The following is a 27,179-nucleotide window of genomic DNA, read 5'->3' on the forward strand; positions in this document are numbered from 1 at the left end:
GCTTTGACGGCACGCGGGTCGGGCGACGATTGGGTCTGGGGTGGGTGTTGTGGCGATCTTGGAGCCATACCAGGGCCAGGCGATGCTTGGCGCTTCACTGGCTTCCACGCATATCTGTCTGTTGTGCATGTCGCCAGCCGAGTGCGAGCCGCAATGCCCGTTCGTGAATCTTGCTTGCTTGCATCCTGGGCACCGGCCGGCTTGCACGGCCATGGTGACCCTGCCTCGCGCTCCTCTCGCCCTTCCCAGCAGCCTGGGCTAATCCTTCGTCGCCGCCCGCGCTCAAGCCACAGACAGGGCTGCCACGGGGCCGCGAGCAATGTCGCAAACGAGGCGTTCCAAAGCTTAGTTGGACGTGCAGCGTCCTGCATCAGCATGACGCAGGCATTTCACCACGGCATTGCAGACAGCGACCTTATCTTGCAGCACGAGACCCGTCCACAACGATGCACTCACCAAGTCTATCAGAGAAACGGCATGTTCTCTTGCGGTACATCGCCAGCGGAAATGCAGTTCTTCTGCCAAGCCACTTGGCGCATCGCTCGGAAGAGACTGCTGCTTCCATTGCGGAAGTCAAACAATTGTGAACAGTCATCACATCAGCGCAGAAAACCCCTAAAAGACCCCAATCTCCACATAGGCCAGCTTAAACATCATTTGTCAAGCTCCTGTGCCTCATTCTCAGCATCGGATTCCCTTTCACCGGTCGATTCTCCACAACCACGATCCCATCCGGAAATGGCTCCGCGAGTTGGAAGATTCGGAAGTTGGCCAGCCGAAACCACCACAGTCCTGTCATCAGGTTGCTCGGTGAGGACGAGGCACCTCGTCGATACATCACTTTTCAATCACGGACTTTTGGCGATAAGCAAAATAAGCTCGGCGAGTTCGGAGTTCAGTCCAGCAAACCTGCCAGACCGCATTTCTCTGGCGCATATCGACCTGCTATTCAATGGTGTCATAGGATCGCGATACTTCGGGCGGCTCAGAAGGTTCAACGTCCAGGAGCCACGCTACTGCCGAAGCCGCAGTGGATGTGGCTTGTGCCTCGCAGCCTTACGAAGTTACACCCACCCCAGCCATCCCCAAAGCTCGCAAGGTGCGCAGACTAGGACGTCAAGCTTTTCCTTCCAGAAGGGCAGTGGAAGTATTCTACCGCCGTTCTCGGTAGGCATTGCGTCTCCCGCAGTGCCGCTACAAGTTGAGTGCTGACCACCGTACATGGGTGGCTTACAAGACGCGTGCAGGTCAGTCCGACTGCGGGAACAGCATTGCAGAATTCGGCGTAAAGGTGTCGCCTCGCCCGTGGTGGTTCGGGTGCTCTAGTCTCCTGGCACCGGCACTTGTATATGTGTACTTGTTATCCGTTTGCCGTTCTGCGTCTTGGCTTGAGGTCGACCTAAGGTTCAGCTGTCCAATTTTGCCTGCAGGCTTGACATCACAATTACCTCAGCCAAGCGGGTCGAATTTTGACGTCTGCTGTCTGTCTGCATCTTCACGATGGGTGAAGTGAATCAACAACAACGACCTCAGAGAGTAACAGTTCGCCACACGATGTGAATATTGCAATCCGAACCGGGTCGGTCGACTCGATCACGCATGCATTATTCAGCCCCCATGACGAGGTTTGGTGACATTGATGATCGGCATCCCGCATTGGCTCAAAGGCTGAAGGGTCCAGAGTCTAGAACCGTCGACATCTCACTGGCTGCTGGCGTGGACAGAAGAGCAATGATCAGCGTCGAATCATGGACGTAATCACACGCCGCTGCCCTTGTGCAGCGGGATCTAAAAGTACGTGAGCTTCTTGACTCATTTCCCGACCTATTGCGAACACCGTCAACGCCAAGTCGTCTCCATATCACGGATGCTCTTCCGTCCGACCTTCGTCTACACAATCTCCGAAATCTCATGACACCTGGCTTACAAACGACCATAAAGCCCTCGCGGCGTCGGTCTTTTGCACATCGTTCTGGACATGATGCCCTGCGTCCTGGACAAGCACCACGCGAACACCTCTCTCTCGCTCTGAGATAATCCCGTTGATATCCGACTCCTCCACCTTCTCTTCGGCACCGCCACAACTACGTCTGTCGATCTTCTTACAACTCTCGAGATCGTATATGCACTGCCTATACTCGTTTGCCACCCGCTTGCGCATTCCTTCGTCGTACATCATGTCCTCCAGACCAACTATCAGGCAGATGCTATCTTTGTCCTCGTCTTCAGCTCGCGAAACTTCGATATGGCGGAGTATGTCCTTGATATCTAGCCAGGCATTGCGACCTCTGAGCCACCGCCAAAAGCCGCCGAATTGGCCAATAGGCCATCCCATACTCTCGTAACAGGGCATCCACTGCATAAAACTCGCCACGTCTCGCGAATCGAACTTTGATCCGAAGAATGCCCCTTGGACGAGCGCTGGCGTGTACAGAGGAGAGCTGGGATGGCCGAGATGGAGCAGGCTTCTGAGAGGAAACCAGGGATCGTGCTTGAACCAGTTCCAGTACAGGTCGGCCATACCGTAGTGCGGCACAGCATCGACAAGGCACAGTGCTCGGGCGCGGATTAGGCCCTTGGCGAGGGCGTATTGAGCGAGACCACCTCCAGCGGAATGAGCGACGATCGTCATACTTTGGTTCACATTCAGCTCCTGGGCATGATTCATGCAAGCGACGAGATCGCTAGTAATGCCGTCCAGCGAAGTGTTGAACACCATCTGGAAGTAAGAGACGGCATGACTAGCACCATGATTGCGTACGCTGTACGCATACAACCGGCCTGTGTAGTCGTGTTCATAGAGGTAGGTCATCCAATCCAGCCAGACGCTTGCACAGCCGTATCCGCCATGGACGAAGGAGATCGCTGGGCGGGTGCTGCGTGTACTTGGCTTTCTTGGTTCGCAGACGAGGAGTTCCAAAGGTCCTGTTGGTGTCTGTACGAATGTCCGAGTGATGTGAGAGGGCAGAGGGCGGAATTGAGGCTGTTGGGTCCAGCGGAGGGTGAACAGGGTTTGAAGAGCTTGCAACATGGAGATATTGTAGTTTGCGAAGGTTTGTCAATGGAGGTAAGTCGACTCTTGCGAATTCTTGGCCCACCGAATCATTCACTCGGCTTGACTTTTCAACGCTTCCAACGGCTCCATAACGGCGTCGCGTAACTATATCCTCATCTCCAGCAGCGCTGCAACACACCGATGGTATCGCAACGACAAAGTCATCATGCAATACACAACAACACTCAGAACTCTCGCTTACTCACTTGTTACATCTCCCAAGCCCAGCAATCGCACTGTCGTCATCCGCACCACTCCCTCGCCTGACACTCGCCTCTACCCGCAAACGCCATGCCATGTGACGGTGGCTTGCAGGAAGCCCATGCACGCGAAAGCTGCAGCGAAGAACTCTAAAAACACCACTTCGACTGCACTAGCACTTTGCTGCAAGCCACTTTCCTTACTGCAAGTGCTAAAAAAGAGAAAAACGTGTCTCTTTCTGGCTTGAGTGGGATTTCCGGATCGATCGTTGTGGATTCACGAGGAGAGGTTTTGTGGTGCAAGGAGTTTATGTACACGTGGTGCGGTAGGCAGGATTCGGGAAAGATTGAGACTTCTCTTGATCATATGCGTTTGTTGGGCACGGCGTTTTTCTGTGGCGCTTTGAGGGTTTGCTTCAACTCATCTCCCGAGGTACTTTGCGCAGAACCTTGTCCCTCTGCCACGTTTGCGTGGTGTGTCTGTTGGTACTACAGCTTAACCCCAACCCCAACCCAATCTCTGCCGTGCTGGCTTTGAAGTTCCTTCCTCTTCAGGATGCGGAAGTATAGCGGGATAAGTGCCATTGCTTCGAGAGCAGTCTACCCACGTTTCGTCGATGACGCATAGGACATGTCGGTTTGGACCCATTCCGCCCACCTGCCATGCCGTGACCATCAACAATCAAAAATCAAACTTCCCTATCGGCCCAACTCCAAACGCCACACAACTCTACCCACACAACCACAACCAAAACCACCAAACCCCCCCTCAATCACAATATCCCGGACCTCTTACCCCCTCTAGGCATTAAACCCGAGGTCTTCGAAGAAAGCCATATCCTCCAAACTCACTCACTCCCTCGCTCACTGGCCAATGCCTCGCCAGCTTCGAGATTTGGAGCTTGAGAGTTGGGATTTCATTCACCTCCACGCAACCACGCCACACGCTAGGACCGCGTTGGGAAGGAGCGCATCCACCGTAATAGGCATACCGATCGGCCACATGCGCCCAACTAAGCCACGTCTGTGCTTCCACACTTCCACCTACTGCGCTCACTATCTTCCACTTCCTCCCGACGAAACACGCAAACGCCACCACAACCAGTCCCCTTCCTTCCTTCACTGATTTCCATCCATCACATACCACCCACGTGGCACTGGCACCGGCAGATCCACGCACGCGGCATCAGCAAGCCCTCCGGCCGAGGAACCGCATTTCCCACTCGCGGTCGACGGCAAAGAGGGCGTTTTTCGCCAAAGGACTTGACTTGCTGCTTTGGGGTGTTGGGGTTTCCGGTGGGAGGGAGGGGTTGGTAGGTAGGCAGGCACCGCCGTGAGTCTTCGGTGATGATGAGCGAGGTCTCGAGTGCACTGCAGCCACGAGTCGTGAAGGATCTACTCGTGGCGCGGCTGGATGGTGTAGATCGTTGTGACCGCGAGGCTGCTGTGGCGATGTAGGGAATTGTGCAATGCATAACGCAGAGTGCCAGTGATGATCCTCCTCTTCCTTGGTTAGCTTCGAGCCCAGAACGTGTGCGTAGGAACTCGCCTCGTGTGGTGATTGAAAGTAGACAGTGGCTATTATGTTGCGAAAAACGCTTTCGATACATGTTCAATACATCCCCTATTCCAATAACGAGACAGCCTCCCAAACGAGACACAACAACTCCTACGCCGCATGCCCGTTCGACCGCCCATGCTGCCTTTCCTCATCCTCATCATCGTCCTCCAGACTAAACGGCTCCTTTGACCTTCCGTTCGGCGATAGATCGTCCAACTCCGCCTCGTCGTACGCCCTCGCCGCCTCGACATCCCTATCTTCATGGTACCTTTCATTCAAGCCCAGTCCATCGCTCATCGACCTCGCGTGTCCGCCACGGCCATCATAGGGATCAGAGCCTGCGACGCCGAGGTAGCCTCGCTTTCGGCGGCGGCTGCGGATGGCGAAGAAGGCGAAGACTCCTGCACCGACAATCACGAAGAACAGGGCGACTTCGCCGGCGCGGCGGTAGGCCGCCCAGGTTGCGGCTTCGAGTTTTTCCTTTTCGACTTCTTCGGCGGCGGTGCTGTTCGGGTGGCCGCCTACGCTGACCTCGACACCCTTCTCGCCGTCGATGCGGCTGTCGGCTGGTTTGCCGCCGATGGATGCGATATCTACGCCCATGAAGCGGTCGAGCATGTCTCGGGTTCGGCGGGGGTAGTCGAATGGGACCATGTGGGAGGAGTTGTAGAAGCGGAGGTAGGTCAAGTTTCGCGCAGTTTGGTACTGTCCGGCGGGTTCGCCTTCGAAAGTCCAATCCCGGCGTGGGGCTGTCATGCCGCTTGACATCTCCATGCCCAAAGCGCCGTTGAACGATAGATTGTTGATGAGGTTCTCCGTGCCAATGTGATTGCAGATTAGATCTTTGTCTCCCGAAAAGAGGATGATTGGCATCTTCTCGAGCAGCTCTGGTAGCAGCTGCATGCTTGGCTTTGAGTTCCTGGCTGAAAATTGTCCCGATACCTGGTTGTTGCATTCAACCCAGCCCGTCTTCTTGTCGCTATTGATATGCAGCGCTTTGAGGACGTCGTCTCTGCGCAGGTAGGGGGTGACGAATTCCAGATCTGCCGGCCAGGCCATTCCGCACGAGGGATATGTGTCGTGCTTTCGAACGTCGTACATGTTGATGCAGCCCTGATCGCCTTGTGTGGTTCGCAGGATCTCTTGCATGATAGCTTCACATGAACCGACATCGACTTTGTCCGCGCCGCCGTTTTGAAGATCTTCAAGACACTTCTTCTCCTGGTTTCGTGCGACCGTATCCGCTTGCGATCCGGAAGTGAGAAGGCCTTGCTCGTACATGTAGGGAATGTAGGAGATGTACTGATCGGGCCCAGAAATCCAGCCGTTGCCAATAAGCAGTCCTTGCAAGTTCCATTCGTGGGCTTTGCTGGCAGCGTTGTGGTCGAGGATTGCTTTTGCGACGTAGGGAATCCACTGGCCTGCATACGATTCGCCGGCGATGTAAAGCTGCGGATTGTCAGATGTGCTAATGTTGGGAAAGACCTGAACTACTCACATCGTCGTGCTCATGGTCTGGGAAGACCTCGAAGAACTTGGACAGGAAGGTGATCATTTGACTCGACATCTCGTCCATCTCGTGAACGAACGAGTTCGTATCCGCGTAACTGAACCCTGTTCCCACTGGCTGATCCACGAATATCACATTCGCGAACTCGTCCCAGCTGCCGTCTGACAATCTCAACGTCCCGTCCTTGTTCACTCTGTATGGCCCAATCTCCATCAATGCGCCGTCCATGCTACTGCACCCAGGCCCTCCATTTAGCCATATCACTGTTCGCTTTCTATTCGCGATGTGTCTGTTCTTCACCAGCCAAAAGAAGAGGTTTCCATGGTGTTCAGGAGTGATTTCTAAGTGACCGGCGTACATGTCCAACCTGGGTTCTGCAGGCGCTCCAGGGAGGTCGTGGATGTAATAGTCGGAAGCGCTTTTCGCTGCTTGGGCGACTGGCAGCCATGCTGATGATATGAGTGTGGTTATCGCTGCTATTGCCTGCCAGCCTATGCGCCGTCTGGGCGGCGGAGGGCGTGTATATGCCATAGTGGCAGGCCGAGGACTAGCGATACGTGGCAGGTCCTATTGCCAGATCATCCCAGGTAGCAGTGCAGTCGGAGGGCGGATCGATTCTAGAGTTGGGGGCGCGGTAGTCGTCGGCGTTCGGTGTCTGAATCGTTCTTGCAGAGAGGGTTGGCAGAGTCGGTTGTGGGGGAGTCGAGAAGTCGAAAGGTGTTGGAAATGCGCAGGCTAGTCGTAAGCTCGTGATACCTCCGCGGCTTCAGATCCAGGGTCCGGTATTCTGGGACACGCGAGGGCAGAAATAATTATTCAATTTACAGCCAATGCTCATATCTGGCTGGACTTGTGGACTCAGAGTTTGATGCGCTGATTTCTATTGACCATCATTCGCGGACAAAAAGATGTTGATGCCTCAGGCATCACTTGTCACGTGAAGCGCGCAACCAGCCAAGACTCCACCCGTCGCGCTTCGCGTCATCCCAACTTCAGGTCGAGCCGACATCAACACACCCCCAACATTGACTCGGCAGACGATGCGCAACTCCGCCTGGACACCATACATGTAATTCACAATGCCTGCGTAAGTCACTTGTAACAGATCACTCTTGCTTCGACTCACCGTCCCCAGACCAGGCGATCAATACCGCGACACGCCCGCCAGCGTCAATCCGTTCCGCGGCGACGAACGACATACTTCCGAGTACACCGCACAGCAGATCGCCACCCTCCAGAGCAGGCTCGAGAAGCAGCTTGGCCCAGAATACATATCAACACGCCCAGGAAATGGAGGTGGCAAGGTTCACTATCTGGCCGCCGAGAAGGTCATAAACCTCGCGAACGAGGTCTTCGGATTCAACGGCTGGAGCTCGTCCATTCAGAACGTGCAGATCGACTTTGTGGACGAGAATGCAACAAATGGCAGGATTAATCTGGGCTTGTCCACCATAGTTCGAGTAACGCTGAAAGACGGGACATTCCATGAAGACATTGGCTATGGACACTGTGAGAACGCCAAGGGCAAGGCCGCCGCTTTCGAGAAGGCAAAGAAGGAGGCCGCCACTGACGCGATGAAGAGAGCGCTGCGAAACTTTGGCAATGTCCTCGGCAACTGTCTCTACGACAAGGACTACCTTGCGAAAGTGTCAAAGGTGAAGGTTGCCCCTTCGAAGTGGGACGCCGACAACTTGCACAGGCATCCAGAATATGCGCCCATCAAGAAAGAGCCTGCCTCTACGGAGCAGCCTCCACAGAACAAAGCGGCGGCAGTGCAGAGGAACACCAGCGTTCAGTCAGTGCAGTCTGCTGGGTCTTTTGGATCTGCCGAATTTGAAGACGATTTTGGAGGTAACATCTTCGACGAAACCGACTTCAACCATCCCGATGAGGTTCGACTGGACGATACCACAGTCAGCGATGTTACCTCACCAGCGAAGAATGCCAACCCGCCTCAGAATGGACCAGAAGCAAACGGGCAGCGGCAAGGCGTTCCACGTATGCATTCTATGCCACAGATGCGGCCGCCAAATGTGCAACCGCCAGCTCCTGTGCAAGGTATCCAGGCTCCACAGCGACCGCAGCCGCCTCAACGCCCACCAGCCAACGCAGGTCAGCCTGCCAACAAAATGCTTCCTCCGCACACGCCGGGCAATGCACAGAGACCCCAACAGATCCCTGCCGCCCAAGCACTGCAGAACGGTGATGGTGTAAGGTCGAACCCGTCCTCGGGTTCAACGACTGACACGTCGAATCAAGCACAGTCTCGGCCTTCGACGGGACCCAACGGGCAAGCACAGAGACCTGATCAGCCCGACGAATCTGGGTTCGCAGGTCCTCGTCAACCGCCTCAGGGTATACCGGAAGGGTTTGTGACAGGAAGGAGCGCTGACGTGCTGAACAAACCCGCTGGAGCACGACCACCGCCTATCGATTTGGCTTTCAATCCGCATGCAGAGAGTCCCTCAATCAGAAGAACGCAAGGCATCAATCCTGGCAAATCAGCCCCCGTCAGTCGATTACAAGTCAATGGGGCTGCGAGTGGTAGTGCGCAGCCGGCACAGCAGCAGCAACCTGCAGGAGGTGGTTTTCAGACTGCTGGTGGGAACGGAATGAACGGTGCGCCTCGACCGACCACAACCAACTACGTCAACCCCTCCGCCGACATGAACCGAAGAGTAGGAATGCCCCCGGCAGGAGGATACCAAAACAGAGGAGGATATCGCCCTCCAGCACCTGCAGCTGCAACCAAGCGATCTGCCATGACGGACGTCACCAACATACATCAAATGGACGGCGCCTCGGATCCTAAGAAGCTGAAGACAGACACTGCTACACCAGCGCAAGGCGACAGTGTCCAGAGCAATGATTCAAACGGTCTGGCGATCTGAAGCAGTGCACCCACCTGATCTATCAATGTACCCAGACATCTGTTTTCGAGCGTGGCGTTGGAAGGAGCTTGCATTTGCTACACAGACCAGGTAGCTAGCTTTTGATGAGAATTGACTGAGACACCCCTGACCTCGTTTTGGCATCACTTTCATTGTTGTGTCGCTACGTTTCGGGCCTGTCAAGCCCTATTTCATGGACCGTAGGACGCTGCTGGCCCCTGGATGCTGCTCGTGACCTATTGCTAGACATGAACCTTTGATGCCCTAGTGTCATCGCATAACCATAGGCTCAGGATTCCTCCGGAGGACGGTCTGAACGCTGCCAGCGGCACGAAATCCAATCTTCGCATCTTCAACGCCGAAATTCATCCTCCCTTACCTCGAAGTTGTCGTCGATCGCTTGGACCCGACTCCAGGAGCTTTTGGGTTGGAGGCATTTTGGGTTGACTAAGAGAGAGGGAATCGAGGTCGTTGGGAAAGTGAACAAGTGGAAAAATGTACGAGAGTCTCTCGGATGCTTAGGTCGGGTTCAGCGACGAGAACAGGGAAGGAGACACGGTAAGGTAGCGTTGGTACACTCCATTCCCTGGCTTTTGTATGGAACTGGGATGGACTCCGGAATGTATTTGTCCACGCCTGAGGGACAGAATTACATACATTCTTAGCAACTCGGCTAAACTGTTGCTTAGAAGTAGATTCCTGCCTCCCTTCAGAATTCTTCCGACACTGACTGAACATAGGCGGATAGTGGGGATATCCGCGTCGGAAGTCTGGGAGGGGGTATCGCTTTTATTGTTACTGGTAGTAGTGCTGAAGGGAGTAGGAGATGCTGTGCGGGAGGTCGATAGGGATGTTAGGGATAACTACCTCCCAAGTCACACCCTTACTAAAGAGAAACGCCTTGCGCCAGCAGTAGTCCAGCTCCTGGCTGCCAGCGCCTGACTTGGGAGGTAGGGGGATAAGGGGGAGGGGCCAAGTGAGGTTGGAAGTGAGGTTGGAAGTAAGGGTTGAAGTGAGGGTTGAAGTGAGGTTAGAAGTGAGGTTAGAAGTGAGGTTGGAAGTGAGGGGACAAGTGAGGTAACAAGTAAGGTCGGGAGTGAGCTTAGAAGTGAGCTTTGGACATGCCCTCTCCGCCCGAGGGCGTGCTCGCGGCGGTGGCGGCGGCAGCGGCGGCGACCCCACGATGGATCAAGGCGCCGGTGGCGGCCACGGTGTTGTTGTTGTTGAGAAAGAAGAAGCAGAAAGGGGCCTGAAGATGTGGCTTATATACAGCCCTGTTGGGAGCGCCAGCATAGAGTTTACTTAGCGCTCGACATGTGAAAGTCTTGGCGCCATTCTCGTTGCGCTGGCCCCGGCTGGGTACAGTAGCGATCGTCAGCGCGACCGACATTCGGTTCTTTTGACTATGTATCGGACGTGTAGCGGTTTCGGGCCTGGCCTCTCCTAGTCGAGGTGTTAAGATTTTTTCCGTGTTCTGCCCTGTCCTTTGAAACCAATCCGAAGGTGCTCACAAGCTGAAGATATTCGGAGTGAATTATTGTGCTCAGAAGAGCCCTACGAAGTTCAAGGCGGAAGAATGGCGATACATATCGCTGATGATGGACAGACATCGCACTCTGATGAGACTGCCGATATCTCGAATCGAAAAGCCGTTTCTGCTAGCCAATAGGGAAGTCGCTCACCTCACCGCTAAGGGATATGAGGTGTGATTCTGTTCTCCGCAGTATCGAGCCAATATTTGTCCCACAAAGCATATAGTAGTTGTGCCCTTTGGTGCGTGGTCGTCGAAAGTTCTCCGCTTTTTCGTCTCGTACTGCGACGCCATGGCCGGGCCGAACGGCTCGAAGAAATGGCGGAGGAGGGGGAGAGGTGTTCCTTCCTACGATCGCGTGCTTCCCTGATTCTTGTTCGGCTTCCACCTCGCAGTCTCTTCTCATCTCTCGCCATCGGGATGTTGGTACATCTCGTTGCCATCCAGCTACCGTTCCTCTAGCTTGGCGTGAAGTCTCGCCTCCGCCACAGACTCCACAGACTCCAGCCTCGCCGCCACAACGGGCCTTCGAGCCGGCTCCCCGGCCATCTTTTGGTTTTCACCACGAACGAAGAACGCCCAAATTGGAACCTCAAGAAAATTGGAGATAAAAGGAAGTGGACATCGAAGAGCAGAAGAAGTACGTCCAGTTCAAGACCCCTGAATCTTGGCAGCCCGCCTTCGCCCTCACCCCCGGCCGTTGCCAAAACTCTTGCTTGTCTCACATCCACGAAGTGCAACTCAAATCTCCAGCAAAGCACACAAGGCTTGGGATTTCTTGGACTTGTGACGATCGTACCTTCCACATCCGACTTCACCTCCTTTTAGCAACAACAAACTCACACCTATCTTCATCAGCACATCTTCCTGTCTTGCAAGTCGAGTCTTTCGATTAACGTTCCTTTTAAGCTTGAAATCCCTCGCAAAGCTTACCCGGGTCCTCGGTTCGACACGTTTTTTTCTCGCCAGTAGGATATGTCCTGAAGCCATACTACTCATCACGCTCACTCACGCTCCGAGCATCCGTGGGAAGAAAAGCAGGAACGATCCGGAATCTGACGCGCGGTCATCTTTGGGAGACAAAATTCACGCAATTGCATGTCCGACAAATCTCTCGCTTTGTAGAATTGAGAACAAGCGCGACAGGACTGCAAGGTCGCAGAAGAACTTAGCATCGAGAGAATTCTTCTTTGCAAACTGGGCACGCGACACTTTTCTACAGCTCTGGATCGGCAAGCAAGCACTTAAGAGGAAAATATCTACCACCAACGAAGACCACCTCCATCATGGCCACCTCACCAGAAGACTCCCACCCCTTCGCCATCCTCCCCATCCCCAACAAAGGCTACGGCTGCATCGCAAACCGGCCCATCTCCCCCGGCGAAGTAATCTACCAAGAAGCCACCATAATGCACATCGCCATCCCCGCTCAAAGACTGACCGAAACCCACATCACCACCGCCTTCGCCGCCCTGCCCGACGCCCAGAAAAAATCCGTCCTCTCCCTGCACGAAGGAACCCACCGTACAGACCTGCACTCGAAAGTGATGCGGATTTTCAAAGCCAACACGTTCGGGAATGGGAGTGCGTGTTGGCTGCACCCGACGATTTCGCGGTTCAATCATTCCTGCGTGCCGAATGCGACGACGCATAATGACCCTTGCTGTTTGGGGGATGAAGCGCAGATTGTCGCGGAGAGGGAGATTGCGGAGGGTGAGGAGATTTGTTTTTCGTATAATAATGAGATGTATGAGATTACGACGGCGCGGCAGAGGAGGGCGTTGTTGCAGAAGCAGTATGGGTTTGAGTGCGATTGCAGGGCTTGTGGGGGTGGGGAGGAAGGGAGGGCGAGGGATGCGAGGAGGGTGTTGATCAAGGCTTTGAGGGCGAGATTGCATGGGTTGCGGACGTCGGATTTTGGAATCTTGGACGACGGGGGTGGCGAGGAGAATGAGCTTGCGGAGTTGGATTTGTGGGTCAAGGAAGTGCAGGTGAAGGAGGCGTTGCCAGCTGGGAAGCGAGCGGCGTATAACGTGCTCCTTGGGAATTTGAGGGAGGCCGAAGGGATGCCCGCCACGGATGTGGCAGTGGACTACTGGCATGCGGCCGAGGCGATGCTCGATCAGTTGATGCAGATGCAGGACGTAGTCGTCTTGCAGTGGGCGAAGAATGTCCAGCTGTACATGGAGAAGGCAATCGATGTCATGGAACGAGTGCGGTCGCCTTACGATCACGAGTCGCAGACGTTGAGATCAGCGTGGAAAGCGATGCAATCGAGACCGTGTCTCAAAGTTGCTCTTGCATATGTAAGTCGCTGCTATTTTCTGCCTGCAAAGACATGCTTTGGTTGCTGACATTGTGCAGCTCGATGGTGCGCTAGAGGCAAAAGGTCATGAGTTGATGAGTGTCGATGATGAGGAGCCATTCGCGATCCAGATCACGAAATCCGGGGAGCTGCAGGTCCTCTACAAGAACGAGTGCGATAAACTCTTCGAAGCGAGAGACGACATCTCCGTGGCCTCGCAAGAAGACGAACCGTCACCGGACGGAATTCTGCGCAGCATTCGTACGAAGATGTCGACCGAAAAGCTTCGAAGCCATATCGCTAGCCATGGTGTGTATAAGCTCATAGGCGCAGCGTTGACATGCGCCGCTCCAGTGGCGGCATATTGGATGATGCGATGACAGTCAAAGGACGGTGGCGGTAGTTCATCGATTGAGCTGGAGTAGGCTCTCTACGTATTTCCTGGCATCAATGCCGATACCACCAGTAAGAGCGGCAGGGCCCCATCCGGCACTCGCACCACCAGTTGCTTCGTCGGCGGTCGAACGGCCCCTGAGCGTCAATGTTTGCCACATGCTACTAGCAGCCCGACTGCTTGTATTGGATTTTGGTAGAGGAGGTGGATCGGTGGCTTTGCGGACGAGAAAGGCGATGCGGTCCATTGACGGGATCTCCTTGCGTGTCGTGGCTGCAGATTGCAGCCATTTGTCCGAGGTCGTGTGCTCGACTGGTTCATCAGACTCAGCAGAATGGGTGGAGCTTGTGAAGCCACTTTGCCCCTGTGTGACCTCTGCGGCTTCTTCCTGGTCAGGGCCTTTGGCGACTTCTTGCTGTGATTTGGCTTCTTCATCGACGGCTGTCTCGCGAGTCTTGGAAGGCGGCAGTCTCATCCATACCACCCACCAACCTCGGCTAGTCTTGCTGACTCTTTCATACTCGTTTCGATTGCGATGGGTGCTGCTGAGAGTGTTTAGGACCTGGCTGTGCACGTTAAGTGCCTCGATGCGAGTCCAGTCTGGAGAGATGGGGAGGCGATTGTCCCTTCTGGAGGAAATGATACCCTCTGCAGCTGGCGTTCCTGGCTCAGCGATGTTGGGAATGCTTGTATGCACGGTGAGAAGTGCCGGGTCGTAGATGAGGTCGTAAATGGGCTTCGGTTCGAAAGCTTTCTGCGACTTGCTGCCGCTTGTGACGCTCGCGGTATCTGATGAAGATGAAGTAGCCTGCTGTTGAGACTCTTCAATGCGTTGAGCAATTCTGGCAACGCTTGTTGATGACAGAAGCGGCTTGTGGATGGGTAGGAGGTTTCGGTGGAGGTCTCTGTAGAATCGAGCAAGACTCAACGCCGGTGTCTGACTCTTGAAGAGGAAGCAGTACATGAATGGACGTCGGACGTAGACAAGTACCCGTAGCCGCTTGTAGTTGAGCGGGTCGTTCTTTGCTGACGACAAGCCAGCTTCGCTGAGCTTTCGGTCCAAATCCGTACGCTCCTCTTCCTGTTCCGAAGTGTCTTTCAGAACTTCAATCTGTAAGATGCGGAGGATGTTCCTTGGACCATCTCCGTCATCATCTACTATGTCTTCGATGCCAGCATCTGGATCATCTGGGATGTTTGCAAGGTCGCCTTTCAAGCCGACCATGAATATGCCATCCTCTTCTTGTCTCTTCTGTAGTGCAATTCTGTCATGCAAATCTTGACCGTCAGGTGTCGGATCCATCTGAGCGAGGGCAGGTTGGTCATCATCAGTGTCCTGCGATTCTTCGGCTGCTTTGAGCCTCGACACTGTGGTCTGTTGCGCTTTGATGGTCTTGGAGCTCGATGTGGATGTTCTGGTCACGGGATCGGGCCGTTGCTGCGACGTAGGTTTCGCCAACGTGCTTAGTCCGAAAGTGAGGTACTTCATGTATTGATCTGGTATGCCCAGGGTGGTGCCTGAGTCATCCTCTGATGTAGGTCGGGCTTGATTGGAGCTCGATCCGGCTTTCTTTGTGGCGTTGTCAAGAGAAGTCTGAGCTGCGCTGACGATTGGTGGGGGTATGTTGGGGTGGTAGCCTTCATGGGCGGGGTTTTCATTTTTGTTCGTATTGGATGGGTCGTCGATTGCCCGCGAACCCTTCGGTATTGTGCTGATTTGAGGCGCTGAATGATGAGCGTGATCCCGCGCACTGATGGACGACGAGGCCTTTGGTGTGCCGTTTGCTGCAGGCTCGTTGGCTTGCTCAGACTCAAGCTCCGGTTCAGGTTCCGGCTCTGGTACTGGAGGATTGCGTCGTCTTCGCTTCCGTCTCTCGCGGTGTGGGTTGTCTCGAATGCCGTATGCGTAGTCGCCATAAGTGTAGACCTGTCGCATCCAGAGGGAGACGTTGCGCAACGAGGGCCGTGTGATCGCATTGACACCACCAAATATGACACCATCAGATGCCAGTGGATGAGAGCCACTTCCGATCCAAGGCAATGCCCCCACCTCGCTCGAATCAGCTGGGTCTGTAGGTGCAGGGTCGCCAAATCTCGAGATAACCAGATCTACTAGACCTTCTGTCCTGCGAGCCAGATCTTCAAGAACATCTCTTTCTCCACTGCCCCATTCTTCTTCGCCTACTCCCATTCCAAGCTCTCCGCCACTGGACAGTTTGATGCCACTGAAGATGTCTGTCGCTGGATTTCCGTGTAGCAAGACGTCCCAAGTACGAGAAAAGCGAGTCCAGTATCGTTCCAGAGTGCTGCAGAACTTCTCTCGCGATAGCTTGACGTAGAGTTCGGTCAGAGAGGGACCATGGTGCAGGGCAAAGACGTGATGGGCCTGTATGAGTTGCTGTGCAAGTAAAGCCGGTGGGCTCACTTCTCTGAACGAGTATTCGACGGCTGGCTTCGTTTCGGCCTTTTCTGAGGCGCTTCTTGACGTAGAGGATTGTGTGAGAGTCGGAAGCCGTGTGAGATCGATCGACGCCAGAATCCACCAGCCCTTCTCCATCTCGTGTACGACGATTCTGCTCTTCTCGGTCTCGATCGAATCGACAGGTCGGTCGTCGGAGAAGCTGCGAGCAAAGTCAACCATGCCCTGTGCCAGTCCTATCTGCCTCAATTTCTCGTTCTCTTGCTCCCGGATCGCATCGCCGCCTGCGGCCTCGCTCCGTGCATTCTTGCGCGCTGTTGCTCGTGCCTCGTGGGCTGCTCGGCTGTACCAGAAGACGACTTGGTCGTGGAAGGTGTCGTCGGTCGGTCCGAGGGAGGGGTTGTAGATGGCCAGGAAGGCCAGCCGTGCGGGCACGACCTGGGTGGTCATGGTGGCCTCGATTTCTCGAGGATATCCCCGAGAAGATACGGCCGACCACGCTGCTCGGAGGCTTTCGCGCGTGCTAGTGTCGTTGCCAAGATTGGGGAGAGAGGTCCGTGTTTCAGGTGAACATCGTTGTCGCGTGTAGCCGGCGGTTCGGCGCGCTGCATGCAGATCCCGCCAGCCTTGCGGGGTGAAGTGAGGTGGATCTCCCAGATCTCCCGGTCATCTCTCCGTAGTAACAGGCGACCAGGCTCCCGAGGCCGTTCGAGTGGCATGGCCAGCTTGGGATCCACGGGGATGACGGCGGGAAATGTTGGGGAGAAGTCTTTTCACGTACCTTATGCGGTCCGCAGACCGGCGAAGGGAGCCCACACCCTCCCCACACGACGCCAGAGATCGAAGCGCCCGCAGACGCCCACCGCGATCTCGTGAACAATCTTCCAGAGATTTGAGACCTATCATCATCTGGAGATGAATATCAAATTCACCCTGGCACGCCACCTCTGGATGTCGAGCTCAGCCACCAGCTCGCGCAAGAACGCACCCAAGTCGGCCCACGTCCAGAGACCGTGTTGGCGGCGCGTCCGCTGCACCGCTTACGTCCTGCAGAACAATCACACCTGGAAGATTATGTGGTATATGAGGTGCATTTGGAGCGCGGTGGGTGAGATTTTTGCTTGGTTATTCGAGGGCTGATCATCGACCGCGCCAGTCAGACAGTCTTCAAGAGATTTGACACCTATCATCAAACAGAGATAAATCTCAAACTAACCCTCCGATCGAGCTCACTTCTTTCTCTTCACATAGCTTAATGAGCATGATTGGGGTGGAGATCGCCTCGGGTGTGATTATCACACTCACAGCCATCGCCATCTCGAACAAGCTGGAGCGCGACCGCAAGCGGTGAGTTGACCTCATCTCACTGTCCGAACAATGTGCAATGGCTTAAGCGCTAACACTTCACGGGCTGGACATCGCCATCTACAACAAATCGGAGTTCGTTGATGGATCGGGGTGAGAATCGGTTCGAAGACGTCCAAAGGGACATCGATACTAGATCCAGTGGCTTCCTGAATTTGGACGGTATGCTCAATGAAAAGATTCTCTCCAGTCAGAAACATGAGAAGCCTAGTTGGTTCCGAGTTTATGAGCCACGAGACAGAAAACTGTGACTTCCGGTCTTGACTGTTCGATCATCCCCGTTGCACGCAAGCGGTCTCAGCAATCCAAGGTACGAAGAAGAGCTTGGTAGGGATTTCAGATACGGGGATAATCGACAGTTCCGTGGTTATCGTCCAGAGTACAAGGTCTACGACATTCGCAAGCTGTCTCGGCCCTGCGACAATATCCTGCCAACACGAGCTATCAACGACTGTGGCCGACTCCGCTCCTGTTGACCTTGTCCTCCGCTCACGTTCGCGATAGGAGTCGAGGCCGGACCAAGCCAGTACTGCTCGCCAGGATTGTAGCCCAGATGATCATGCTGAAACGCCCAATCCAGCACAACTCCCATCGCATCATCCTCCAAGACCCAAGGCCCCTGTTCTGGTGGCCTATCATTGGCGAAATCTGAATAAGGCTTTGCGTCAACCCATTTCATACTGTACACAGCTTCAAAGGAGACGTAGCCCTCCTTTGACGACGTGAGACCATTTTTGTAGCGGGCAAGGGCCTTGCAGCAGCCGCGATGCTTGGTCGGTTCGATAGGCAGGTACAGATGGTTGTGCGAGGAGCTGATCTTTTGGGGATCAGGATTTCTTGGTCTGCCTTTCGATGCACCGAGAGTGGTCAAGAGGACGAAGTGGATCTTGGTGTCATCGTGGGAAGGGCGGCTTAGCACCAGAATCGGATGTTTGTAGGTTTTGTGCGAGGGACGCCATCTCGAAGGGAACATCTGGTCCACTTTGATTGAGGGATGATACCAGGGACACTCTGGTAGCCAGAGGATCGCGCCCTGAAAGACCTGGTGGCTCGATATGGCCTGTGTTGCCAGAAAGCGGTTCCTTTGTTGGGTCACGCTGGACTTCATTGGATTGCTATGCTTGCTCGATACAGACGTTGGACAAGACTCCCCGCGGTGTAATTTATGGCCCGATCACACCTCTGATCTCTGCTATGGCATACAAAGATCGATCTCCCGGAGTGACTTGTCAAGATCAGATCTTATTAGATCTTACAATTGCCCACCAAATCCTTGAGGCAAACACGTCGAGCCATCGCCACCAAACTCACGGCCTGGATCTCATCTATGCTGCAGACGATGCATGCGAGACTATCATCGAGGCGACCAGAGTAGCGTCCTACCAATTCTCGCTCGAGGATCAGAACTCTGGAAGCATCTTGATGGATCTAGCTAATGACATGGATGCATTTGTTCCTGGCACATCAGACTGGACGAGCCTACGAGGGCGACCTCACGAATGCAATAATCGGAATGGTGTTGTTAGGATACAACGGCAAGGCTGTCGTCTTTGCCAAGCCCGGTGGCTGGAGAACTCATCGGGAGACATCCTCCACATGTCGATTCCGTGGTATAGACGGCGAGTAGGGCCAGATTAGGTCGAGAAGTCCTTCGAAAACAGCAAAAACCGCTCGGATCCGCCCCCGCTCGGGCACAAGGAAAGGATTGCGATGTGCCATCTAGGGCAACCCCGCCGGATCCGCCAGGTACATTTGTACTTAAAGTTGACCTCACGACAAGAGGTTCGAAGGCGAATATCGATTTGATTAAAGACTTGAGCTTCTCTGGTGTCTGGAGTCTACTCAAATGTCGTCTCCGCCGGTCTATGTACCTCCTCCGGGCCTGAGGACTCGATTGGAGGACTTCATGGACCATGTGGCCAAGGTGCATGGCGTCCGAATAGGTATTCATGTGTCTACAGACTACGGATGGATACTGCCATACTGAACTGTGACTTCAGATTCCTATTGGGACTTGCATGACTTCTCGGTGAATCGAATGAACGACTTCTGGATGACGTTTTGGAAATTCGCAAATATCAAGGCATCCAAGCATCCAACTAAGATATGTACATCATCTGACCAGTGACCGCCAGCTAACAGTTCAGTTTACGCTGTGGATGAAAGGGCAACGATCGATCAGTTTCCGAAGTTCTTCGAAGATGCGAGGCTCAACTTCGCAGAGAACATCCTCTGCGGCGAGGACGAGGACTTCATGATCATCAGCATGAACGAGACGACCCTATATTCGCCGTCGAAGTACACCTGGTGGTATATGAGGAGATTGGTGGCTACATATGCAGACGCCCTCAAACGTCATGGAGTGAGTAGGGGAGACTTCTTGGTTTGTATGGCAGCCCTCCTTCTATCGAGAAGACGTTCACTTATGCTTCTATAGCCATTGGCAGCAACTGCGCTCGTTCATTCGCTATCCTACTCGCCGCTGCATCGATCGGGGCTGTCATCGCCAACTTTGCGACTGACATCGGCGAGAAAGCTCTCAATGACCGACTGGATCAACTGCGACCGAGATTGATCATCGCAGAGACGTCGTATTCTTACAATGGCAAGATCAACAACATCGAAGATAAAATCACTCGCTGTTTTCAACAGGTGTCGAAAGAGACTGCGTCCAAGCTCGTAATCATTGGCCCGGACAAGAACGTCTCTTGCGAACACACAACCTTCGAAACATTCACTGCTTCCTGCAGATCCGCGACGCTATCATTCGAACAAGTGCCCTTCAACCATCCCGTGCTGGTCATGTTCTCTTCCGGAACAACAGGCACACCCAAAGGCATCGTCCACGGCCACGGCGGCTTGACTCTGAACGGCACAAAACAATTCATGCTCCACAACGGCTTCACCAAAGACGACCTGCACATCCACTTCAGCAACATCGGTTGGACACTCTGGAATATCTCCCTCGGTGCGCTCTTTTGTAAAACCCCTATGATCCTGTACGATGGCTCGCCGTTCTTTCCAACGCCAGAAAAGCTTCTACGGATCCTGTTCTCGTGTGGTGTGACGGCATTCGGCGCGGGCCCAAGATATTACCAAGAATTGCAGAAACATAATGTCAGACCTAAGGACATACCGAATAAGGTCCATACCATCTGCTCCACCGGCGCAGTGCTCACATCCAGTCTCGCATCCTGGATCGCTGAAGCGTTCGGTCCCGTCTGCCAGTTTCAATTCTCAGGAGGAACAGAGCTCTGCGGCAACTTCACCTCAGGGACACGTTCTCTGCCCTCGTACGCGGGAGAGTGTACAGTCAAGGAGCTGGGCATGGATATCGAGGCCTTCGACTCCGATGGCAAGCCCGTGCCCGAAGGCGAGAGAGGCGAATTGGTCTGTCGCAAGCCCTTCCCGAATATGCCCGTCATGTTCTTGAACGACCCTGCGAAGAAGAGGTATCACGCGAGCTACTTCGAAGGATATCCACGTACGTCCAGACACTTGCCACAAGCGAAACTATCCTTATCTTAACTAACATCTCCCAGACGTCTTGACGCACGGCGACTTCTTCCGCATCAACCCCTCCACCAAAGGGATTTACGTCCTCGGCCGCAGCGACGGCGTCCTCAACCCCTCGGGAATCCGTTTCGGCAGCGCAGAGATCTACACCATCCTGGACTCGCCCTCCCTGAAACCCTCCATCAGCGATGCCCTCGTCGTCGGCCAGCAACGTTCCACCGCCAAGTACTCCGACCCCACCGAACAAGTCCTGCTATTCATGAAGCCGACCCCATCGACGTCCCTAACTCCCTCTCTGATTAGCAGGATTCGAGATAGCATCGCTAGGGATTTGAGTAGAAGACATGTCCCGCAGTACTTCTTCGAGGTCGATGAGATTCCTTATAATGTCAACGGGAAGAAGTTGGAGACGTTGGTGAAGAAGGTCGTGAATGGTGGGCCGGAGGTGCTGGCGAAGCTGAAGATGACGGAGGATGAGGCGAGGATGATGGGGAAGTTTGTGGAGTATTATGATGTTGAAGAGGTGGTGGGGAGGCAGCGCCGTGCTACGTCGAAGCTTTGAGGGAGTTGAACGATGGATAGTTCGCTCTCTCCGGACGGCCAATTGCTTTCGCGTCGGGTGGTATTCGTCAGTGTCTGTTACGGAGTGTGAACATTGAAGAGGCACGGAGAGAAGTTTGAAGTGTAAGTAGCGACTTTCAACGCATCTATAGCTCTCGCTCTCTCTCTATCGACACCCGCGCCGGGGCGTCGAGCTGTAACACATTGTACAGACTCGTATCATTAAGACTCTATCAGTCAAACCCATCGCTATGCAAAACCAACTCAAAGTACCACATCTATTCCTTCTTATCCTTCTTCTTCCCCTTGTTCTTCGGCACCCGCACGAGCCAGTAAAAGAACACCGCGGCACAGATATTAAAGATGATAAACGCCCACAGGATTCCAAAGTTCCTCCACCGGTCGTCGTACGAAATGCTGACACTGGTCAAGAACGTGTTGCTGTTGCCGTAGGTGCAGTATTGGCAGTTGGACGTCGACTCGTTGTTGGCGAGATAGCCACCGACGCTGTCGATGTACTCGCCCATGTACTGGATGCAGGTCTGATCGGGTCGACCAGGCTCCATGGTGACGAACTCGTTGTCGGCGCAGTTGACATCGGTGTTGGCGAGGCCGGTGGCGAGGAATCCGCCCACGAGGTACGTGAAGGGGCTAACGCGGTACATGAAGATCCAGAAACCGGGGAGGGTGTTTGGCGTGGCGAGGACACCACAGAAGATGAGACAGAGGGAGAACATCAAGTTGGCGATGTTGCCACCTGTCTCGGCGGAGTCCATGCCGGCGATGATCATGTTGGTGAAGGAGGAGGTGAAGAGGAGGAACTCGAGCATGAAGAGGAAGAAGAGTGCTCCTCGCTCGTGGAGGGACGAGCCGGCGTTGTTGTACAGGCCAACGGGGTAGTAGTAGCAGAAGAACATGATGACGGCCATCAGCGCGTTCCACGGAAGTTCGACCACGATATTGGAGATCATGAATGCTTGCCAGCTGTAGGTCTTGGACGGGCGTTCACGGACCTCGTACAGAGAGCGCTGGGTAACGAAATGCGGCATGATCTGTTGCACGAGCTGTCCAAAGATGGTGAAGACCATGAAGATGCTGAACATTTGGTTCTGCAAACCTTGGTGCGTGAGCGGGGCGTTGTAGAAGATGAATCCGATGAAAAGCGCCGAGAAGAGACACAAAGCCGTCTTGGAGTAGATGTAGGAGGGTGTGCGCCAGTATTGTTGGAACACACGAGTTGTGACTTCCATCAACTGTTGACCAAATGGTGCTGCGAATTCGCGGTAGCTCTCCTTGTCGTTTGATGCCGCTGATGGGGGAGCCTCCTTGGGTCGCTCGCTCTTGAGGTACTCGAGGTGCTCTTGGGTCTCCCGGTATTCGGGGCTGTTACGCCAAATTTCGTGCCAGTCCTTGTCTGTATGCGATCCTGGTGCGGCTCCGATGACCTCAAGCATCCATTCTGCCGGATTGGCATCGTGAGGACATTTGGGCCCTCCGTTGCGCTCGAAGTAGTCAGCCAAGATGCGAGAGTTCTCGCCAATCTGACCAAAGTAGACAGTCCTGCCCCCCTTCGCAAGGAAGAGAAGACGATCGAAACGCTGGAAGAGCATGGCGGAAGGCTGGTGAATGGTGCAAAGAATAGCCTGACCCGAGTTCTTAAGCTTCTCCATGAGATCGCAAATAGCCCAGGATGTTTGAGAGTCCAGTCCAGATGTAGGCTCGTCGAGGAAAAGTAAGAGCTCAGGCTTGGCTGCGAGTTCGACACCAATAGTCAAGCGCTTGCGCTGCTCGACGTTCAAGCCTTCTCCAGGAACACCAACTACGGCATCAGCGTACTCCTCCATGTCCAGGAGCTTGATGACTTCGTCGACGTATGCCACCTTTTCCTTGGTAGGTGTGCTCTTTGGCTGACGCAGGAGAGCACTGAAGTTTAATGCTTCTCTGACCGTCGACGTTTGGAGGTGAAGATCTTGTTGCTGAACATATCCAGTCTTGCGCTGGAAGGAGGAATCGCGCTGGAGTCCGTCGACAAGCATGTCACCTGAGATGACACCCATAGTGACACGAGTAGCGAGCACGTCAAGAAGAGTCGTCTTACCGGCACCAGATACACCCATGAGGGCAGTGAGGGTGCCAGGCTTGACCCATCCATCAACGTGGTCCAAGATTCTTCGCTCCTCGCTCTTGATTTTGATGTCGTAACAGACGTCCTTCCAGCTGAAGATGGCAGTTTGCTTCAAAATGATATCGGACGCTTCGACGTAGCTCTCTTTCCGGGCAAGAGCATTCGAATCATTGCGCGAGGTTTCAAGTGATTCCTCGTCCTTCTTCTTCTCCTTCAGTACAGCGGGAACGTGGCCTCTCTGGAAGACAAGAACCTCGCCCTTGGACTTCTTGGCGCTGATTAACTCGGTGGCTGCCAAGTAGCAGCACATGAAGAAGATCATGAACGCGATGATGATGCCAACGTTCCTCCATTTGTGCGACGGATAGTACAGGTAATCAGACTCGATATATGATGTTCCAGCAACGAAGTTCTGGCCTGCTCGAGAGCCAACTGCTGTGCAGACTTGGGACTGATCCGAAAGGCTACCGTATGGAGGCACAAGTGACGCCAAGCTGCAAGTGTAATCCCGGCCAGAGAACTCGTTGATCAGTAGTGACTCGAATCCGTACGCAACAGGATCAATGTAGTTTATCCATCTGCACCAGCCAAGCATGTAGTTGGTGGGGATGGCGAATCCGGTGAAGATGACAATAGCCAGGATGATGATAGCGGCTGGGGCCATGGCCTGTGACAGCGTACGTGAGACGGAGGCGATCGTTCGGAACAGCATACTCATCGTTAGCGTCGTGAGAAAGCTGATGAACAGGAAAAAGAAGAAGGCCCCGGCATCGCGTCGCAGATTGACCATGAAGTACAGCGTAATGTTGAAGATGATGGCATTTAAAATCTTGTACGGCATGTCCGTAAGCATAGATGCGAAGGCTTCGGCAGATGGATGGTACAGGGCGTAACGGTCGTGCTTTTCGACAATCGGTCGTTGGGCGTAGAGTGTCAAGATTTCCAAAGCAGATCCGAAGGCGTTGATGAGGACAGCGAAGAACAGAACAGCTCCACGCTGAAAGAACGAGTCGGTGTCCATTCTCATGTTGAAGAAGACTGACCCCAGGATAAGAGCCATCGCAAAGTTACCAAACAACTGAGTGAGAGTGAGCTCAGGCGCACCGACCAACCGGCGGAATCCACGCCAAAGACACAGGTTCACCTGCTGAGTGTACGACAATGTGTAAGGCGACTTGAGTCGTTGCTGCTTTGACTGTTGTGCCTTGCGGCTTTCGACGAACTTTTGGTAGGCCTCGCCTTCGAATGGGAATCGTTGCTCATATGCTTCAATGTCCTGAAGGAGCTGCTTTCGCTCAGGGCTATTCTTCCAGACGGTAGCGAAGTCGTCGGGTGTTCGCGGTACACGATCCTCGTAACCAGGCTTGACAACACGTTCCTGGGGAGATGTCATGGAGGTCAAGAAGTCGGCAGTGGTTTGTCGGTCCGGACACTGGAAACCCATGTTCTCGAAGTATGCTCTCGCCTCGTCACATCGACCGAAGAAGATCTGACGACCTTCGTAGAGAACGATCGCCTTATCGAACTGGTCGTAGGCGGACTGTGGGGCTTGGTAGATGGCAACCATGGCGGCGCTTCCAGCGAGCTCGGCGCTGAGTCGAAGAGTCTTACAGAACTCGATAGCGTTTGCTGAGTCGAGACCACGAGTAGAATTGTCCCATGCTTGCAAAGGTGCACCACTCAAAGCTGCTTCCGCGATAGTGACACGTTTTCGCTCCCCACCAGACACGCCACGAATGAAATCGTTACCAACGCGAGTGTTGACCGTATGGCTGATGCCGAAGGTTGCCATCACAGCGTTTCGAAGATGTTCAGAGAATTCATTCTTGCTGACACCACCCGGTATTTGCCTGGGTGCTCGCGCACGAGCGGCGAAGGTCAAGGTGTCGCCAACCGAGAGCATTGGAAAATGCACATCCACCTCGGCAGTGTAAATGGCTTCACCACGGAAGTATTTGTGCATGTGTTTGGCGGGAATGCCTTGGTAGTTGAGATACGAGTCGGGCTCGATTTCGAATCCATGCGTTTCGCCAGTAAGTGATTTGAGAAACGTCGAACAACCAGAACCAGGTGGACCGAGCACGACGAGCATCTCTCCGCTCTCGACGATTCCTTCAAAGTCGCGAAGGATGTCGATCCGTCGGGGCTTGCTCATGCCAAGCATCTTCTTCGCATAGCCGACCACCTCCAATAGGATGTTTCCAACGTTCTTCTGGTAGTCAGTAGCAGCACCGAACCCGTACACGTTGAGGTTTCGGAAAGCAACACCACCTGTTCGAACAGGTGTCCGGCCGTCTTCACGATTGAGCTTCATCATGCTCTTCACAAATGATCGTGCTTTGAAGTTGGGTCCCATGGGATCCAACTCAGAATCCTTCTCCGCGTGGAATGGATTCGATGGGATCTGACTCCATGTTGACTGCTTGGTAAGGCTCCGGGCAAGAGTCGCAATGGCCTGGTCCGCCTTGTAGTCTGAAGACTCTTCGTCTGAATAGTCCCTTTTCTCGGGCGTATGACCCGTAGTCTCGTAAGGCTCCATGCCTCGTTTCTCCGCGTCGCCTTTCTCGATGTCGGCCAATGCACTCTCGGGGCTAAAGGTACCCTGCTGGTGTGCGGTTCGGGGTCGCTCTGAAGTCGCTGCTGATGATCGTCTCCTGCTTGCTAGGCGTGCCAAGCTGGGTCGTCGTTCGTTTGCATGTGCTTGTCCTTCTGGATCCTGATCTGTCATGCTAGACCTTCGTTGAAAAGCAGCACCTGCGTTGCCGGCGCCAGAAGTCTCTGCTGTCCGGTCATAGTTGCCAAACGAGAAGTTGCCAACCAACGACATGGCTGATTCGATAGGGCGAGCTCAGCGGAGCTGCCGTGATGTAGGATCGAACGCCTCCGAATGGAGGTATGGTGCTGTGGCTTGGATCGTCGAATGCCGGATACCAGTCCCAAGGGCGTGAATCGCCAGTCGCACAGCAGAGGAATGTGGTAAAAGTCGGAGCGAGCGTAGCAACACCCACCACGAAAAGAGGCGTCGAAGGCTTTTAAGGGGAGTAGTTAATGCATAAGTAGAGACAAAGAAAGATTGTACTCGCCGTTCCCGATTCCGACCAGGGGACAATAATGACGCCAGCCGCTGTGCAAGCATGAGGCAAACGCACACTCATGCAGACATGCAGACGTGCATGCCGCGTGCTGAGTGGGCAATTCGATACGGCTCGTCGTCTACCCGTTGCCGCCAAGCTCTTTTGCCTAGAGGCGAATGAATGGCGCGGGAAGGTGTCGGGCAAGACGCCGCAAAACGTGCTCGCGTACCTCGTATACGCTCGCATAAGAAATAGGCACTGTGATTCATTGTGACTTTCGTATCGTTCGCGCAGCCTGGGCGGATGACGCTCAAGTTCCATTGCAGTTCAGCCAACAATCCTGCAGGCCACAGCTTGTACTCACTGATCTCACCGGTTGAGGCTGAATTGCAGAGCGTGAACAATTCGAACATTATTGTCCCGATGGAATCGTCTCATGGCGCCGCAACGGCTCTCCGAAAAACTCGGCACGGCTACCACACTAGATCGGGCTAGCAACCCCGGCTAACCTGTCAGAGTTTCGTCCCCATGCACAACTTTATGCGACGATCGCCAAACGGCTATCTCGTCCTCAACTCCCGAACTCCTGGAGCGTCGCTAAACTCGTCGAGCAATTTGTTCAATTGTGGAGCATCGACCTTCGAGAACGTCTGTCGGAATGACTGGAAGTGG

General features: G+C 54.1%; 8 protein-coding genes across 8 annotated transcripts; 3 read left to right on the forward strand and 5 right to left on the reverse strand.

Moving 5' to 3' along the window:
- Positions 1-1,758: 1,758 nt before the first annotated feature.
- Positions 1,759-3,031, reverse strand: M409DRAFT_54550 (uncharacterized protein; the record flags this gene model as incomplete). Its single annotated transcript, XM_033812749.1, has 2 exons — positions 1,759-1,788; positions 1,928-3,031. 2 exons carry the CDS (start codon positions 3,029-3,031, stop codon positions 1,759-1,761), a joined length of 1,134 nt encoding a protein of 377 aa, XP_033667649.1.
- A 1,893-nt stretch (positions 3,032-4,924) lies between these two features.
- Positions 4,925-6,857, reverse strand: M409DRAFT_66346 (uncharacterized protein; the record flags this gene model as incomplete). The annotated part of the gene is made up of 2 exons (XM_033816897.1): positions 4,925-6,265; positions 6,315-6,857. 2 exons carry the CDS (start codon positions 6,855-6,857, stop codon positions 4,925-4,927), a joined length of 1,884 nt encoding a protein of 627 aa, XP_033667650.1.
- Positions 6,858-7,405: 548 nt separating this feature from the next.
- M409DRAFT_54552 (uncharacterized protein) lies at positions 7,406-9,217 on the forward strand (the record flags this gene model as incomplete). Its single annotated transcript, XM_033812750.1, has 2 exons — positions 7,406-7,413; positions 7,462-9,217. The coding sequence occupies 2 exons, from the start codon at positions 7,406-7,408 to the stop codon at positions 9,215-9,217; spliced, it is 1,764 nt and encodes a 587-aa protein (XP_033667651.1).
- Positions 9,218-12,034: 2,817 nt separating this feature from the next.
- Positions 12,035-13,433, forward strand: M409DRAFT_22817 (uncharacterized protein; the record flags this gene model as incomplete). Its single annotated transcript, XM_033806506.1, has 2 exons — positions 12,035-13,054; positions 13,113-13,433. The coding sequence occupies 2 exons, from the start codon at positions 12,035-12,037 to the stop codon at positions 13,431-13,433; spliced, it is 1,341 nt and encodes a 446-aa protein (XP_033667652.1).
- Positions 13,434-13,457: 24 nt separating this feature from the next.
- Positions 13,458-16,316, reverse strand: M409DRAFT_66348 (uncharacterized protein; the record flags this gene model as incomplete). Its single annotated transcript, XM_033816898.1, has 2 exons — positions 13,458-15,041; positions 15,291-16,316. The coding sequence occupies 2 exons, from the start codon at positions 16,314-16,316 to the stop codon at positions 13,458-13,460; spliced, it is 2,610 nt and encodes an 869-aa protein (XP_033667653.1).
- Positions 16,317-17,619: 1,303 nt separating this feature from the next.
- Positions 17,620-18,339, reverse strand: M409DRAFT_54554 (uncharacterized protein; the record flags this gene model as incomplete). Its single annotated transcript, XM_033812751.1, has 1 exon — positions 17,620-18,339. One exon carries the CDS (start codon positions 18,337-18,339, stop codon positions 17,620-17,622), a length of 720 nt encoding a protein of 239 aa, XP_033667654.1.
- A 738-nt stretch (positions 18,340-19,077) lies between these two features.
- Positions 19,078-21,309, forward strand: M409DRAFT_66349 (uncharacterized protein; the record flags this gene model as incomplete). The annotated part of the gene is made up of 5 exons (XM_033816899.1): positions 19,078-19,174; positions 19,232-19,339; positions 19,379-19,618; positions 19,669-20,715; positions 20,774-21,309. 5 exons carry the CDS (start codon positions 19,078-19,080, stop codon positions 21,307-21,309), a joined length of 2,028 nt encoding a protein of 675 aa, XP_033667655.1.
- Positions 21,310-21,586: 277 nt separating this feature from the next.
- On the reverse strand, positions 21,587-26,161 carry M409DRAFT_66350 (uncharacterized protein; the record flags this gene model as incomplete). Its single annotated transcript, XM_033816900.1, has 1 exon — positions 21,587-26,161. One exon carries the CDS (start codon positions 26,159-26,161, stop codon positions 21,587-21,589), a length of 4,575 nt encoding a protein of 1,524 aa, XP_033667656.1.
- Positions 26,162-27,179: the final 1,018 nt, after the last annotated feature.

This window comes from Zasmidium cellare (assembly GCF_010093935.1).
Source record: "Zasmidium cellare ATCC 36951 unplaced genomic scaffold M409scaffold_17, whole genome shotgun sequence".
NCBI lineage: Eukaryota > Fungi > Ascomycota > Dothideomycetes > Mycosphaerellales > Mycosphaerellaceae > Zasmidium > Zasmidium cellare.